The sequence below is a fragment of the Anolis carolinensis genome, chromosome 2, assembly GCF_035594765.1.
Source record: "Anolis carolinensis isolate JA03-04 chromosome 2, rAnoCar3.1.pri, whole genome shotgun sequence".
NCBI lineage: Eukaryota > Metazoa > Chordata > Lepidosauria > Squamata > Dactyloidae > Anolis > Anolis carolinensis.
The window spans coordinates 252,953,722-252,970,775 of NC_085842.1; the positions used below are offsets into that span (position 1 = coordinate 252,953,722).

The 17,054-nt window shown below is 41.6% G+C and overlaps 1 protein-coding gene across 4 annotated transcripts in view; it reads right to left on the reverse strand.

Annotated features, from left to right (window-relative positions):
• fancc (FA complementation group C) overlaps nt 1–17,054 on the reverse strand; it is an 83,713-nt gene that overhangs the window by 56,070 nt on the left and 10,589 nt on the right. Inside the window, exons 2-4 of one of the 4 annotated variants that reach the window (XM_008103220.3) lie at nt 7,050–7,104; nt 6,482–6,654; nt 4,079–4,163 (exon numbers count right to left, since the gene is read on the reverse strand). In XM_008103220.3, coding sequence (XP_008101427.1) covers nt 4,079–4,163; nt 6,482–6,646 — 250 coding nt within the window. In that variant the 5' untranslated portion in view covers nt 6,647–6,654; nt 7,050–7,104. Of the gene's footprint in view, nt 1–4,078; nt 4,164–6,481; nt 6,655–7,049; nt 9,526–17,054 lie in introns of those variants that run through there. The other 3 variants (XM_062972079.1, XM_062972080.1, XM_003216508.4) reach the window with 3 other exon arrangements.

Below are 17,054 nucleotides of genomic sequence, written 5' to 3' on the forward strand. Positions count from 1 at the left end.
ATTACGTGATTTCAAAGTCATTCCAGTGATCACATATAGACAGCGTTTCTTGTTTTTTTATTACTATAATACACATGTTGATAGGAAAAGGGTATAATTGTGTACAATTATGGATTGAAGTTAGAGGCAATTAATTACACTTTTGTCCCTTTGATTCCAATGAAATTCACTAGTCATGACTTAAGTAAATCCCATTAATTTTGATGGAATAAATGCCTGTGTGACTTTCTCTGGATCAGTCCCAATTACTTTGGTCATGCCTCCCCCCATTTATTGATACATTGAAATACACATAAAATACCAATATTACACAAATTTTAAATTTCAGTAATTAATGGGCACCTTATACAACATATTATTTTATCTTCTATGTAATATACAGCTGAAATTATGGATCAATTTCTATTGAACTGTATCAATTATTACTTTCTATAAGTGATTACTTCCTTAATCTTTGTGGGGTTTTGACACACAAGGATTCTTTTAGTAGTACTACAAGTCTGTTCTCAACTTAGCAATAACTATGGAAACCCAACAAGAAGAACCTGTGTTGGCCCTGTTAAATCATTCCTCAAATGCCATGAGACCTCACATCACATTTATGTGCTTGATTTTGATCATTTTACTTTATAATGGAATTTGTTGTTTAGTATACGCCTCTTCAAGCTTTCTATTTTATTTAACACTAGCTTGGGGACCCGCCGGTGCCCGGGTCATTTGAAAAAGGCATTGTTTGCCTGTGTTCCAAGTTTAGTCTAGGTGCAGGGTCAGAAGGGTTCAGAGGGTGCAGGTGAACTACAGCTCCCATATGAAAGTCCATCATCCATGGTCCATCCCACTCCAAACAGTGCCAGGATGTATAGTAGGTCATGGGAACTGTATGTGTCAAGTTTGGTTTGATCAGACATTGGTGGGGGTTGCAGTGGTCTCAGGAAGTGAGTGAAGCTACTGCAAGTCCCATTATCCATGGTCCAAACTCTTCCAAACTACACCAGGATTAGAATAGGACATTGGGGCTCTATGTGCCATGTTTGGTCTTGTTCAGGCATTGGTGGGGGTTGCAATGTTATCAGGAAGTGAGTGAAGGTATTGCGATTCTCATCATCCATGGTGCATCCTTCTCCAAACTTCACCAGGATGTAGAGTGGGTCATGGGTGCTCTGTGTTCCAAGTTTGGTCTTGATGAGTCATTTGTGGTAGTTGCAGTGGTCTCAGGAAGTGAATGAAGGTACTGCAAGTGCCATTATCCTTGGTCTGTTCTTCCTCAAACTGTACCAGGACGTAAATTGGGTCATGGGAGGTATGTGTGCCAAGTTTGGTCCTGATTCACCCTTAGAGTAACAGTGATCTGTCAGAGACACAGCGTTTGAAAGTACTGCAAATCCCATAATCCTTGGTCCATTCTCCCCCAAAGTGGTGCAGCATGTAAAGTGTGTCATTTGGGATATGTGTGTCAAGTTGGTCCAATTCTGTCATTCCTGGTAGTCGCAGTAGTCTCAGGAAGTGAGTGAAGGTACTGTAAATCCCATCATCCATACCCCAATCTGCACCAGGACATAAAGGGGGTCATGGGGGTTCTGTGTGCCAAGTTTGGTCCAGTTCAGTTGGTGGTGGGTATTGCAGTAGTCTGTGGGAGTCAAAGCGTTTCAAAGTACTGCAAATCCCATCATCCGTGGTCCATCCTCCCCCAAACGGCATGTAAAGTGCATCATGGGGATTAAGCTTGCTCCCTCCTCCCTATGACTTCCTCTCACATATTTATACATGGCTGTCATGTCTCCTCTCAGCCTTCTCTTCTGCGGGCTAAATATGCCCAGCTCTTTAAGCCTCTCTTCATAGGGCTTGTTCTCCAGACCGTTGATCATTTTAGTTGCCCTCCTCTGGACACTTTCCAGCTTCTCAACATTTCCCTTCAATTGCGGTGCCCAAAATTGGACACAGTATTCCAGGTGTGGAATAGAGGGGTAGCATGACTTCCCTGGATCTAGACACTATACAATCTTCCCTCACTTATCACATGGATTACGTTCTAAGACCTCCCGCAATAAGTGAAAATCCACAAAGCAGGGACACTATATTTATTTTAGCATCTCTCCCTCCTTCTCTCCCTCTTTTAATGTACTGTATTGTATTCCTTCTTGTTTGCTGAGGCGATGAGGTGCAGGTGGGGCCTACTGGCGCTGCCCATGGGCAGCTGAGGATAGGCCGGGCCAGGCCGCGCGCCTCAGCCTGGGCTCTTTTGTGCCTGTGAGGAAGGGAGGGCCGTATGAAAATATCTGCGAAACAGTGAATCCACAATAAGCGAACCACGAAGTAGCGAGGGAACACTGTACTCCTATTTATGCAGGCCAAAATCCCATTGGCTTTTTTAGCCTCCTCATCACATTGTAGGCTCACGTTTAACTTGTTGTCCACGAGGACTCCAAGATCTTTTTCACACGTACTGCTATCAAGCCAAGCATCCCCCATTCTGTATCTTTGCATTTCATTTTTTCTGCCTAAGTGGAGTATCTTGCATTTGTCCCTGTTGAACTTCATTTTATTAGTTTCGGCCCATCTCTCTAATCTGTGAAAATTGTTTTGGATTATGCTCCTGTTTTCTGGAGTATTAGCTATCCCTCCAAGTTTGGTATCATCTGCAAACTTGATGATCATGCCTTCTAGCCCTTCATCTAAGTCATTAATAAAGATGTTAAACAGAACCGGGCCCAGGACGGAACCCTGTGGCACTCCACTTGTGACTTTTTTCCAGGATGAAGAAGACACATTGGTGAGCACCCTTTGGGTTCATTCACTTAGCCAATTACAGATCCACCTATCGTTTTGCCTAGCCCATATTTGACTAGCTTGTTTGCCAGAAGGTCATGGGGGACTTTGTCGAAGGCCTTACTGAAATCCAGATATGCTACATCCATGGCATTCCCCGCATCTACCCAGCTCGTAACTTTATCGAAAAAAGAGATCAGTTTAGTCTGGCATGATTTGTTTTTAATAAATCCGTGTTGACTATTAGCGATGACCGCATTCATTTCTAAGTGTTTGCAGATCACTTCCTTAATGATCTTTTCCAGTATCTTGCCTGGTATCGATGTGAGGCTGACCAGACGGTAAATGTTTGGGTCATCCTTTATTCCCTTCTTGAAGATAGGGACCACATTTGCCCTCCTCCAATCTACTGGGACTTCTCTCGTTCTCCAAGAACTCACAAACATGATTGCTAGTGGTTCCGAAATAACTTCCACTAGTTCCTTCAATACTCTTGGATGTAATTGATCTGGCCCTGGGGACTTGAATTCGTTTAGAGCAGCCAGGTGTTCCTGGACAACTTGTTTCCCTATTTGGGGTTGGATTTCTCCTAATCCTTCATCCACTCCATGTTGCTGAGGTTGAGGCTGGCTTTCTTTTTGTGAGAAGTCCGAGGCAAAGAAGGCATTAAGTAGTTCTGCCTTTTCCCTAGCCCCTGTCAGCATTACCCCATCACAGAGGCCCTATTGCCTCCTTGTTCTTCCTTTTCCTACCGACGTAAGAAGAGAAGCTCTTTTTATTGTTTTTATGTCTCTGGCAAGCCTGAGCTCGTTTTGCGTTTTATCCTTGTAAACCTTTTCCCTACAGGAGTTGGTATTCGTTTGAATTCTTCTTTGGTGATTTCTCCCCTTTTCCACTTTTTGTGCATGTCTCTTTTGAGTCTTAGCCCAGTTAGAAGTTCTTTGGACATCCATTCTGGCTTCTTTGCACTTGTCTTATTTTTTTTCTTTGTTGGCACTGTTTGCATTTGCAGCTTGAGTATCACTTTTGAAAAACTCCCATCCATCCTTAACTCCCTTGTCTTTTAGTATTGGCGTCCATGGAATGCCGCTCAGTATTTCCTTCATTTTTTGGACGTCAGCTCTCTTAAAGTCTAGAATGCAGGTTTGACTTGTCTTATTGACATTGATAAATCAATCTAGGTTTTGAGACTGACTAAAATTTCTAGACTTAATACATGAGTATATAGGGTAAACATGTCTTTGTGAAAGTTACCATGAACAGCATTCAAGAATAACATGTTTATTTCACAAAATTAATTTCAAATGCTCACCATAACCAATGACAAGGGGATTCCAGCAAAGTCTTCCCAATAACTGGCCAACCAATGGAAACTGTTGGACTGCAGTTCTACAGTTCTGAAAAATAAATTACTCAGTCTCAAAAACTTTGCCAAAAGTTGTGTGACCAAAAATAAGAGTGGTTAAAAAATTATATGAAAGTTGAGCATTCCTTTTCCAGAATTCTAAAATTTGAAATGCTCCAAAATTGTCCACATAGGTGGCTAAGATTTCTGATGGTCCAGTGTACACAAACGTTATTCCATGCACAATATCATTAAAAATATTGAATAAAATTACCTTCAAATTATGTGTGTACAGGGTGTATATGTTTTGACTTGGATGCCATCTCAGAGATAGGCAAATAAATACAGGTATTCCAAAATCTTTAAAAATCCAAAATCCAAACTATTTCAGATCCCAAGCATTTTGCTTAAGGGGTACTCAGCCTATATAGAGTACAACACCTTCAAAGACACTGGTGAGATTATAGCTAATATCATCTATTCTTCAGAGAGTAATAGGAACCTCTGCAAAGACAACCTACCCCCAGTTTAGCCCTTGCTATGAAAGCTTTCTGTGGTCATGAAAGTCTTTTGTGCTTATGGTTATTAGATATGTAGATTCTGAAGTTGGCCAATAGCAACCCTCTCCCAAAGCTTGTTGAATTTCTCAGTTTTCCAGTCTATATCTGGGTTCAAAAACAGGAGAATGAGATACACATGATGGAACTTAGTATTTGTAGCTGAAAGACTATGTCTTGGTTTGCCTACAGAAAAGAAGAGGCAATGCTAATAGCTCCTGCATAATTGTGGACTCCCTTCCAAAAGTGGGTACAATTCCTTAGTATAGCTGGAGCATCATGTATTACTGTACATTTTTTAAAATGTAGCTGATCTTCTATTGCCAGGTTGATATTCAGCTGTTATATGAAGAAAAGAAAACACTGTGGTGTTAAAGTATTGGCTTTCACAGTGAAATGGTCTAAGTCCAATGAATAAAACACTGCATCATATAAAATGGCATGCCTCTTACATCATATTATGGATTATATGGAGAGCTGAGTAATAACTACAGTACAAAGACGTCCTGAACTTTGTTACTGTTTGCTATATTCTGTGTGACATCATATTTAGTCAGTTCCTACCTGACATTTAACAGATACTATATCTACAAAACTAAACAAAATTTGGCCAAATGGAAAGCAGCTTTGCTACAAAAGTAATGTTGTGCTTCTAATCCTCCTGTTCATGAACTCAGAAGTTAACAGGAAAAACAGGAAACCTAACAAGTATTGGGGGAGGGAATCTGTTGGTCAACTTCAAAATAGTTTATGAACAGTATTCTGCAATCAGTCAATTTTTCCACTTTTGTAGCATTACTGCTTAATAAAGGCAAAATGGCACTAAATTGAAATAATGTGCAAGTAGCAGAAAAGATAATCCTCTCATAATGCTATAACAACATATTCAGATTTGTTCCACCTATACCAGTGGTTCACAACCTGTGGGTCCCCAGATGTTTTGGCCTTCCATTCCCAGAAATTCTAACAGCTGGTAAACTGGCTGGGATTTCTGGGAGTTGAAGGCCAAAATACTTGGGGACCCACAGGTTGAGAACCACTGCCCTATACCTATTGAAAGGTCATGTTGAGGTCAGGTTTCTCAAGGAATTTATTACAATTCCAATAACAGTTTTCAATCTCAAAGATGTATATGTCTCACCTACCACTGCTTTTTCAGTAGCCCACGTAACACCTGACAATGACTGCTTTAAAATCCCTTTTCGCCTGTATCATACCGTGCTATACACTGTATCAGTATTTGAATATACAAATATAGCAAAAAATCTTAACCAAGTTGCAACTTGGCATCTCAGAAAAATTACACATTCACAGACAATAGAAACATTATCCAGGCATGACTTGAAATATTAGCTTGTGATCCAATTGTGGTGGCCTGAAATGTCTTTATATGCCACAGCAATAGAGTTCATATGTCAGCAGACTGTTTATGATTTAAGGGATCAGTTATAATTTTAGATGTTAAGGGTCTTTAAATAATCCAATTTATGACCTGAAAACCAGAATCAAATACTTGTTTATTATAAAGTCTTTTTGAAAAGGTTACCATGTTGGATAGGAACTCTCATGTGAGAACATAACCAATCAAGAAGAAAAATCTCCTTTCACAATAAATCAGGAACACAGGAAATACATTCCTGTTTCCATTACCTGTGGCTGTATCCCCAATTTGCTTCTGTGATCCAGCAATACATTAGGTCAATACTACAAGGCTCTCTGCTACTGTTAGCTTTTTGTCTTGTCAAAATGTGGGGTGCAGAATGTTTCTGTAACAGTCTTCCAAACAGTTCATTCTTCCAGCTAATTCACTTACCATATGTTTCAAAGCTCCATAAATCTGCAATAGAAATTCCTGCAATTCAGGCAAGTGAAGGCAGACATCTTGCTGAGATTCTGAAGTGGTGCTCTGACCCCACTTAAGAGTCTTGTGCAGCCAAAACTCAAAGCTTAATTTAGTGAGCCCAGCATCTTCAGCCATCCTGTCACCTTAACAACAAAAAGAAAAGGGAGAAAACTATGCATTATCTGAGAATAAACTGTTGATAAACAATTAATATCAGACAAGATGGAGAATTAAAGATTTCTACAGTGTGGGTGATGCATGCACTTAATTCTAATACTGTCTAAAACAGTCTTGTGCATCGGATGCAAGAGTAAAGGATCAATTATCAATCTAATATATGAAAGTACCACATAATTTTATTCCATTTTACCATAAGTGTTTAAGAATCAATATTTGCAGTAAACATATACAAATAAAAAATGTTTAAAGAAACATGACCCTGTACCATCTGCAATCTGTGAAAAAGAAATGTAGCCAGAATCCTTTTTAAGTAAAGATATGCTTGTCTAAAATATGCTAGAAATAATAGGTTGCTTACCTGTAACTTGTGGTTCATGTAGTTTATCTGTACCATCCACAAACAGGATTCCTGTCTGCACAGAGACCACATTCAGAACCTTCTGGAATTGAGTAACTTGCAGGACACGATGCTACTCTGGCCTCATCTACACTGCCATATCATGAAGTTTCATAATGCAGTTTAACTCCACATAATGCAGTGTGGACTCATATAATGCAGTTAAATGCAGTTACCGTAAATTGCATTGTGAAACTGCATGATACAGCAGTGTAGAAAGAGCCTCAGTTTTGAAGGTCACCATGAAATTATAGGCACTGGAAAGAGGGGAGGTAGGACAAGTTTGTGTAAGGTCACAAATGATCATTTGAAGAAGTTACAGGTGAGTAACCTGTTCTTCTTGATCTCTGACTTACACAATGGAAGACTGTGGTGCTTACAAGAGGATGGTAGGAGAGATCAATATAGAAAAGAAGATAGGAATGAATGTCCAAAATGAGCATCCAGTTTGGCCCTGTAGTCAAGTCTCTAGTGCTAAATAAAATACTGTGGTTGTAGCCATGTTGCACTTTCCCAAATAGGAAGAGAAACACCTTGAAGAAAAGCTGATGTTAAGACAGCTCTTTTTAACAAGTTCATAAGCAAGTTTGGCTGGGTGGACAAATGGGGGAATAATGTCCCTCCAAGCTACTCAGCTCTAGGAGGTTCCAAATGGGGTCTCTGTCCATTTGTGTGAAGCAGAGAGACCAAGAAGAAGAATCATGTGTTCAGAAAAGAGAAATACTGCTAATCTCCAGCACATAATGTATGTATTCAGACATTTCTTATTAATGTCAAAATGCAAGCATAAATTACACACACTTCACACATAGAACAAGAAAGTAATTTTCTTCTTACTTCTTTGATACTGGGGAAGTGATCACTCCACATCTACCTAATGTAGTTCACCAATCCAACAGGCTAAGATTCTTCTTCATGTTCCCTTAAAAGCCAAGTCTTGGCTGGATTACAGCAGCTAATGCAAGTTTCCATTTTGTGTGTGCTGACCCAACTTGTGAATGTTCCAAAATCAAGATCACCCCTCATCACAAAAATCTGAAAATATGGACCAGAAAATGTGAAGCAGTGACAGTTAACAATTCTTGATAGGATGATTTAGTGACACTAGAGTATCACTAAAATCTATCTTACATCTCCACCACCCCTTACCAAAAAGTGTTTTTTTAAAAAAGCAAGATGAGTGTATGTGCCCAAAACAAATCTTGTAGCCTAAATTTCCTTTTTTCCAAGGAAAAATGGCAATAGCATGTCAGTCTGACAGATGGTGTTCTCAGGGATCCTGGCATGTGCTCACTTTACAAACATGCTTTCTGCTGAACATCCATAGCCTTTAATGTTTGTAAATGTCATAACTAGATGTAAAGGTATTTCTGGGATACATCCAATGAGCCAAATGACAAGGCGGACCCATGGAAAGAGATCAAATTCCATCAACTAATCTATGAGTATTAATACCACTTAAAACTACCAGTCAGGATGGCACTAAGATATGTTACTGCATGTTAGTGAAAGGCAACTTAAAACTAGGTAAGACACTTGTGATAGGATCTTCCAGCTCCTTAAAAAGATCTGGTAAATGAAAAATAGTAGCAATGGACCCCATTCAGTTTGGCAAGATGGTACCTTTCTCTCAATGCAAACAGTGTGCTGAAGAAGTTGGGTAGGAAATGAGAAGATTAGAGGAACAAGTGAAATGATAACTGTGGAAAATTCAAATTAATGTATATAAAGAAAGGTAAAAATCACTATTCAAAATGTATTGATGCCATGGGGGGAAAGGCACCTTACTTAGAAACAGCTGGCAATTATGTCTTTAAATTGAATTAAAAGGTATTTCTTTGAACAGATTTTTTTCAGAGGAATGAGGGAAAAGACTGGAAATTATAATGTATGTGTTTTATTAATTCGGACCCCACCCAAAGTAGGGGAAGGGGAACATGTCAACTGGATAGGCAATGTCTACATTAAAAATATATCAAGGGAAATGTAAACAAATATCATGTTGTTTTCATTGCAATTAGTACATCCTAATTTGCATTTTTATTGTTTCCGTCAAGTGTTCAGGCATTAGGATAAAGTCAAGTTCTACTTACTATACTTTATCAATCAAATGCTGGTAAAGGAATAAATAGCATTCAGCTGTTGAAAGTCAAATGTAGCACTGAAAAACAGTTTACTTATTTATCTAATAAAACCTATATCAAATATAAGCTAACATGAAATGCACTAATAGCACAATCTAGATATGTCTACTCTTGACTTCTCTGAGGTTACCCCCAAAGGGCTTTATAAATGTGAAATCTTTGTTAACCACTGTTTCTTGCATTCTCTTGTAATCTTCAGAAATATTCCAATTCCTCAAAAGGAATGTTTGTTTTATATGTCGTCTTTCTCCCACAGTGGGGGCCCATGGTGACCCTCAAACACATTAAATCTAAAAGATTTACAGTAAAAAATTAGGAACAATTGCAATCACTTCATAAAACATTTTCAATTAATTAAAACATGCAAAAGTTTAAAAAGATAAATAAAATGCACCAAAAATGTTCCCCCTTATACATTAAAACCTGCTTAAACAAAATAATAATAATAATAATAATAATAATAATAATAATAATAATAATAATAATAATAATATTAATTTTGCTTGATGGTGAAAGTAGGAAGAGGCTTCTTAAGGAAGGACATCCCAGGGGATGGGAACAGTCACTAAGGCTGGATTTACACTGCCCAGTCTGCCCTATATCTAAGGATCTAATCCCAGATTATCCGATTTGAACTGGATTATTAGTCTACACTACCAGATAATCTGGGATAAGCAGATATTTGGGGATCAGATCCTGGGACATAGAGCAGTGTAGATCCAGCCTGAGAAGCCTCTCTCTAGGATTCTCACCAAAAAACTTGTGGATGCATCTACACTGTAGAATCAATGCAGTTTTATACCACACTTTAACTGCCATGGTTCAATACTACAGAATCCTGCATAAACAAATTTTCCCTTGGAATCTCATTAACACACAAGTAGAGCAACCATTTCTGTATAATACTTCCCTTTTAAAAAATCAAACAATTCAAACAAAATTTTAACCCTTAAAATTTGCTGAGTCCCATTATAATCACATTATTTTATTTTAATTAATAAATGCTTTTACTGTAATTTATTTGAATACGATGTTTAAAACATTTATGTCATTTATTTTTTTCAACATGTTTCAGTTTTAGTACTTTAGCACTAGAAAAAACTTGCAATGATTCATACACTGTGCAAAACTAACATTCCTACTTTTGACATGTTGTTTACTAAATCTAAATCAAGTAGTCATCCTTTGTTGATTTGAGAGACTGGAGTGTTTTCAGATTTTATAAGGCTTTGGTGTACTTTTATCTTATATGATTGGTTTCCCAAGTACTAGTTTTTATGGGTTTTCAACTTTGTGCATATTTCCTTCTTTACTCTGATTAGAAGCCAGGTGGAGACCATATGTTCATATGTGTAATTTTTTTTTAAAATAATAATTTTCAAACAGCTCACATACAACAGATATTGCAATGCCTAGAGGATGGCAGATGCTCACCAATATTTATTAATATACTTTATTGGTATTCCGCCTTTCTCCCAAGACCCAAAGCAGATAACAATAAATATGACTGAACAGCTGCTTGAACATAAATTCTCAAAAGGCGGAATGTAAATAATAAAAAAGTAAGCTTGCAATGTATGATCTCGTTTATATAGAAATCAGTACAATTGTAAAAATAGTTGTTCTTTATGAGCTCCATGTGTTATTAAACATCTTTTCCATATATCAAGGATTTTTTAATGTTTCCTGGCAGCCTCACTATCAGTAATGTACAACAGGTCTGGGGTCACTCATAATTATCCATCAACGATTCAAATAGCATAAACCAGCTACTAACTTGCAGCTACTCCACCAGGCACTTTTAAGGTAGCCCACTATCTGGTATTCATTGTTGCTTGACATTATCACTACTGAGGGAATCCTAATCTCTAAACAATAGAACAACCATAGTATTTAAAAACATTATTTTTATTGTTGCAAATAACAACAACAACCGTACATGTCTCTCATGTGTGTGTTATATGATACAAGCTAAGAAGAGATTCAAAAATCTTTATTGTTTTGGACTAACACACTGGAACTTGATCACTTTGGAGTTAACTTTAACTGGATTGGCTTTGTAACTTATCTCAGTATTATTACTAACGGTGCCTGATTTATGATATACAAAATGAATACGAAAAAGAAAAATATTTACTGTCACTGCCAGTTTTATTAGCCCAAGAGAGTCTAGAGTTTACCATACATAGTCTTATGGAGATAAATTTAAATACTGAAAGTAGGAGACCAGAGGGAACTATGACCTACCTTTGCAAATAAGACTACTTTCCCAAACAGCTTCTGGATAGTTGGCAGAAGGAGGCTTAAAAGGCACTTTATTGGATATGACATCTTAGTAGTAAATGAACATGACAACCAATGAGGAAATCCTTCTTTTTCCATTTCTTCATTATAGCTTGCTAATATACCTACGTACTTCCCAAGAGGCCAAGAAAAACAATGATTTCACTGATTCCATGTATGCCACTCAAAGAATCTGAGCCTGCCACTTCCCTGGGGGAAATTAGGAATTTCTACCAAAACTGAATGAAAACTTTAATGGCACTAGAGAATTGGATAAGCCATCTGATCTACCCCATGACAGTGTGGCCTTAGAACTGCCATAAGGCATAAAACAACAAAAAGCAAGATGTTGCTGTCTTTTTAGCAAGGAAAAGCTGCAGTGGGGGGAGGGGGAGAGATGATGTGGAATAGGAAAGACTGCAAACAGGCAAAGAATTACCTTGTACACTCATGTATAAGTGTCAGGACCCAGGCTACAGAGCACCAATAACCATGCGCAGAGGCCAGATTCTATCTAATATCTTTATTAAGGAAATATATAAAGTCAATAAAAACAGGTGAAGAATATAGTTCAGAAGTAGACCTTTCAGGAAAGGTCAAATATAGTCCAGGAAAATAATGTCCAATATGTGATATTAGAGTCCAAAGTTATAATCCAATAACCGAAACACACACTTTGCCAAGCAAAGTGTGGGGAGAAGACAAGGTCCTTTAGTCCATAGAAACTTGGCAATCAGGCTGGAAGCAAACTTGATACTTGGCTAGAACAAGACTTGAAACAAGGCAACAAGAGCAAAAACAAGGTCCGTGGCAAACGCGGTACAAGGCAGACTTGAACTTGATCCGGGAAACAAGGAACTGGAGTCCACACACGATCTCACTCCTCGAGCTGACGAATTGACTCCGCAAAGTTTCCTTTGCGGCAAAACACCTAAATAGGGTCTCGTTTCCCGCCAGAAGAACACTTTCCCTGGAGAACTAAAAGTGAAACCCAAGCTGTGTCCAGATGCATGACTCCTTAGAATTTCCCAAGGGAAGCAACTTAATCAGCTAATTGTCTGGCAGCAATTCTGGCGCTTCGGCGCTTCGCCTCCCTAGCGCCTCTATCTCTATTATAATTCAAAGTGCTGGTCTTGACCTATAAAGCCCTAAACGGTTCTGGCCCAATCTACTTGTCCAAACGTATCTCCTCCTATGAACCAGTAAGATCACTAAGATCATCTGGAGAGGCCCTGCTCTCGGTCCCACCTGTCTCACAGGCGCGGCTGGTGGGAACGAGGGACAGGGCCTTCTCGGTGGTGGCTCCCCGGCTGTGGTACGCCCTCCCTGGAGATATCCGACAGTCTCCTACCCTGCTGGGATTCAGAAGGGCTGTGAAAACATGGTTATGTGCCCAAGCTTTTGATGAGTAAATGACAAAGTTGACATGGCCTGATTTAAGGATGAAGCATGAGGATCTTGGATGAATGGAATTAATTATATATACGTTTTTAAGGTTTTTATAATGTGTTTTAACATTGTTATTAATAGATCTGTTTATATTGTTTTGTTTTTATGATTGCATTTTGGGCATTAAATTTTGCCAATTTTTGTAAGCCGCCCTGAGTCCCCTAGGGTGAGAAGGGCGGGGTATAAATGTTGTCCTTACGAGAAAACGGGGGAGAATTCTGCCCAAGGCTTGTTTGGCTGACTTCTTGAGGGCAAACATCCTGCAGGTGCAGGGGCTCCGATTCTGGCTGAATCGGTGGGAATCCCAAGTTTTCCTCTTCATCTGCCACAATAGTACTAGGAACGGGACTACATGGCCCATGAGACATCACACTATCCCCGCCCTCAAGGCCCCTCTCCAACATGGGCCCTCTCCGCAGGCCACGGGGCCGCGGCTTGGCAGGGTAGGCCTGATGGAAGCGGCGGACTAAGTCGGGGGCATGGACTGTGGAAGCATCTTCCCAAGAGCGTTCTTCGGGGCCAAAACCCACCCAGTCAATGAGATACTGAAGGCGGCGGCGGTGGAAGCGAGAATCCAAAATGTCCTGAACCTCGAATTCTTCCTCCCCGTCCACCAAAACAGGGGTGGGGGCCGGCCGGTCCGCATCAGGGCGTACACCATCCGCCGGAAGGAGCAGGGAACGATGAAACACTGGATGAATGCGCATAGAGCGCGGAAGTTGGAGTTTGAAAGTCACGGGGTTAAGTTGCGCCACCACTGGATAGGGACCAATGAAATGGGCATCTAGCTTCCGGCAGGGACGGTGGGAGGGCAAAAAGCGAGTGGACAACAGAACCCGATCTCCTACCTTGATTTCGGGGCCCGGCTGGCGATGACTGTCAGCGTGGCGTTTGTAGTCCTCCTTGGCTTGGTCCAGTTGCTGGAGCAATAGTTGTTGCACCGCTGTGAGTTCTTGCAGCCAGTCCTCCGCTGCGGGGACTTCTGAGGTTTCAATGACAGAAGGAAAGAAATGTGGATGGAAACCGTAGTTTGCAAAGAACGGGGTTTCCTTGGATGAAGCCTGGACACCGTTGTTGTAGGCAAACTCTGACAGAGGTAATAGGGACGCCCAATTGTCCTGTTGATAGTTTACATAACAGCGAAGGTATTGTTCCAAAGTGGCATTGGTGCGCTCCGTTTGCCCATCTGTTTGGGGATGGTGAGCTGAAGATAAACGAGAGTCTATGCCCAGTAGTTGTTGCAGTGCCTTCCAGAATCGAGAGGTGAATTGAGATCCACGGTCAGTGACCAAACTCTTGGGCAATCCATGTAGCCGGAAAATATGTTGAAGGAATAAATCTGCAGTCTCTTTGGCCGTGGGAAGGCCATCACAAGGAACGAAATGGGCCAATTTGGTAAAAAGGTCCACCACCACTAGGATCGTGGTATATCCAAGGGAGGGTGGTAGGTCAGTGATAAAATCCGCAGAAATTATCTCCCATGGACGAGATGGAGTAGGAAGGGATGCAGTAGCCCTGAGGGCTTCTCCCTTCTTGTCTTGGAACGCTGGCATACCGGGCAGGTATTGACATATTTCTCCACATCCTTGCGGATCTTGGGCCACCAGAAATCCCGTAAGATCAAATGCATGGTTTTGAAAAGCCCAAAATGCCCTGCTGGCTTGCAGTCATGACACAGATGAAGTGCCTTTTCTCTGCCTGGTCCTGGAGGGATGTAGACATGATTTCTGTAGCATAATAGCCCATCCTTAAGTGAGAAAGGGAAACGTAGTCCTTGGCGAATTTGATCTTGAGCCCAGGCATCCACCTGTTGACTGGCTCTAATTTCTTGAGCACAAAGGGGTCCTGGAGTAGAGGGAGTCGGTTCAACTGAAGTGGATTTGGTGTTTCCCACTGTGAGCGTGGCAAAGTTTTCGGGCTGCAGCAATCGGGATTCGAAGGTCTCTCTGCGTCCTGCAGCATACTCTGGTTTCCGTGATAGAGCATCTGCTTGCTTGGTCTGAGCCGGGGTTACATAATGGATCTGGAAGTCAAAACGCTCAAAGAATAAAGCCCAGTGCTGCTGCCTTTGATTTAGCTTACGTGCAGTTCTTAGATGTTCCAAATTACGATGGTCAGTATGAACCTCAATGGAAAATTTGGCCCCTTCCAACCAATGTCTCCAATTTTCAAAAGCTGCCTTTATGGCCAAAAGTTCTTTCTCCCAAATAGTGTAATTTCTCTCTGGGGCTGTTAGTTGACGGGAGTAATAGGCACAAGGATGGAGATGCTCTCCCACTGGTTGCATGAGTATAGCCCCAATTGCCACATCAGAGGCGTCAGCCTGTACAACAAAAGGGGTTTTTGGATCAGGGTGCTGAAGAATTGGCTGGGTCGTGAATAACTTCTTTAACTGCTGGAACCCTTTCTCTGCTTGCTCCGTCCAGCGGAAAGGCTGTTTTCCACGGATGCAGCTGGTGATTGGGTCAGACCAGCGAGCGAAGTCTGGGATGAATTTGCGGTAGTAGTTTGCGAACCCCAAGAAGCGCTGCACTTCCTTCTTGTTGGTTGGCGCCCGCCATTCCAATACTGCTGAGACCTTTGCTGGGTCCATGGAGAGCCCTAGAGGCGAGACGCGGTACCCCAGGAAGTCTACTTCTTACAGATCAAAGGCGCATTTTTCTAACTTGGCATATAGTCCATGATCCCGCAATCGTTGTAGCACCTTTCTGACGTGTTTCTCGTGCTCCGATTGTGATCTAGAAAACACCAAAAAATCGTCCAAGTATATGATCAAGAACCGATCTAGATAATCCTGGAAGATATCGTTGACAAAATGCTGGAACGTTGCGGGAGCTCCGGATAATCCGTAATTCATGACTAGGGACTCGAATAATCCGAATTTGGTCTGGAAGGCGGTTTTCCATTTGTCCCCTTCTCTGATGCGAACTAGATTGTAAGCCCCCCGGAGATCCAGCTTGGTGTAAACCTTGGCCCCTCGGAGCCGGTCTAATAGGTCCGAGATCAAAGGCAGGGGGTAGCGGTTCCGCTTCGTGATATTGTTCAATGCTCTATAGTCCACAACCAAGCGTAGGTCCCCTGACTTCTTCTTCACAAACATTACTGGGGAAGCAGCTGGGGATTGAGAGGGTCTGATGAATCCCTTGCGAAGGTTTGACTCTATGAACTCCCTGAGAACTTCTTGCTCTGGTTCAGTCAGGGAGTAGAGGTGTCCTCGCGGAATCGGGGCCCCCTCCACCAAGTCAATGGCACAGTCGTAGGGTCTATGTGGGGGTAGTTTCTCGGCTTCCTTTTAATTGAAAACGTCCCAAAGTCCGAATATTTCTTGGGCAAGGTGATGATGGGTTCAGCGTCTGTGGCATGGCAGACCTTGGCTACTAGACAGTGGTTTTGGCAATATTTGGAGGCAAACTGTAGTTCTCTGTTGGACCAGGAGATGTTTGGGTCGTGGAGCGTCAGCCATGGAATCCCCAGAATCACAGGGAAATGGGGAACCTCGGTAACGAAGAAGGAAATTTCTTCCATGTGCTCCCTTATCCACATCCTGGTGGGTTCAGTCCATTGGCTTACTGGCCCCGTCTTTAAGGGACGACCATCTATGGCTTGCACCACCCGGGCATTCTTGAAATCGTGATATTGTAATCCCAGAGAGTCGGCATACTCTCTATCAATGAAATTGTTTGTTGCCCCTGAGTCTATCATGGCATGGATCATGACGGGTCCCTTTTTTACCGACCACAGCGTAATCACCAGGAGAAATAGGACCCCGGTTTGCGGCTCTTGAGCGGGGTTTTTGACCGGGTTGTCGAGCCTCTCTACGCCCGGTCGCTGGCTTCCCCCTCCGGCTTGATTTCAGTCGCCGCGGCCGCTTCCGCCTCCGCGGAGGACGCCGCCGCCAGGCAGGTGGTGGGCTTTCCCTTGGCTGAGCATCCTTTGGCGAAGTGCCCCCCGTTCCCGCAGTACCAACAGAGGTTTAAACGTTGGCGGCGGGCCTTTTCGGCAACATCTAGTCTGGGGCGCACATTGCCCAACTGCATCAGCTCCTCCTCGCTTCCCCTGGGGTTTGGGGCTGGAGGTGGGGGTCTCCACA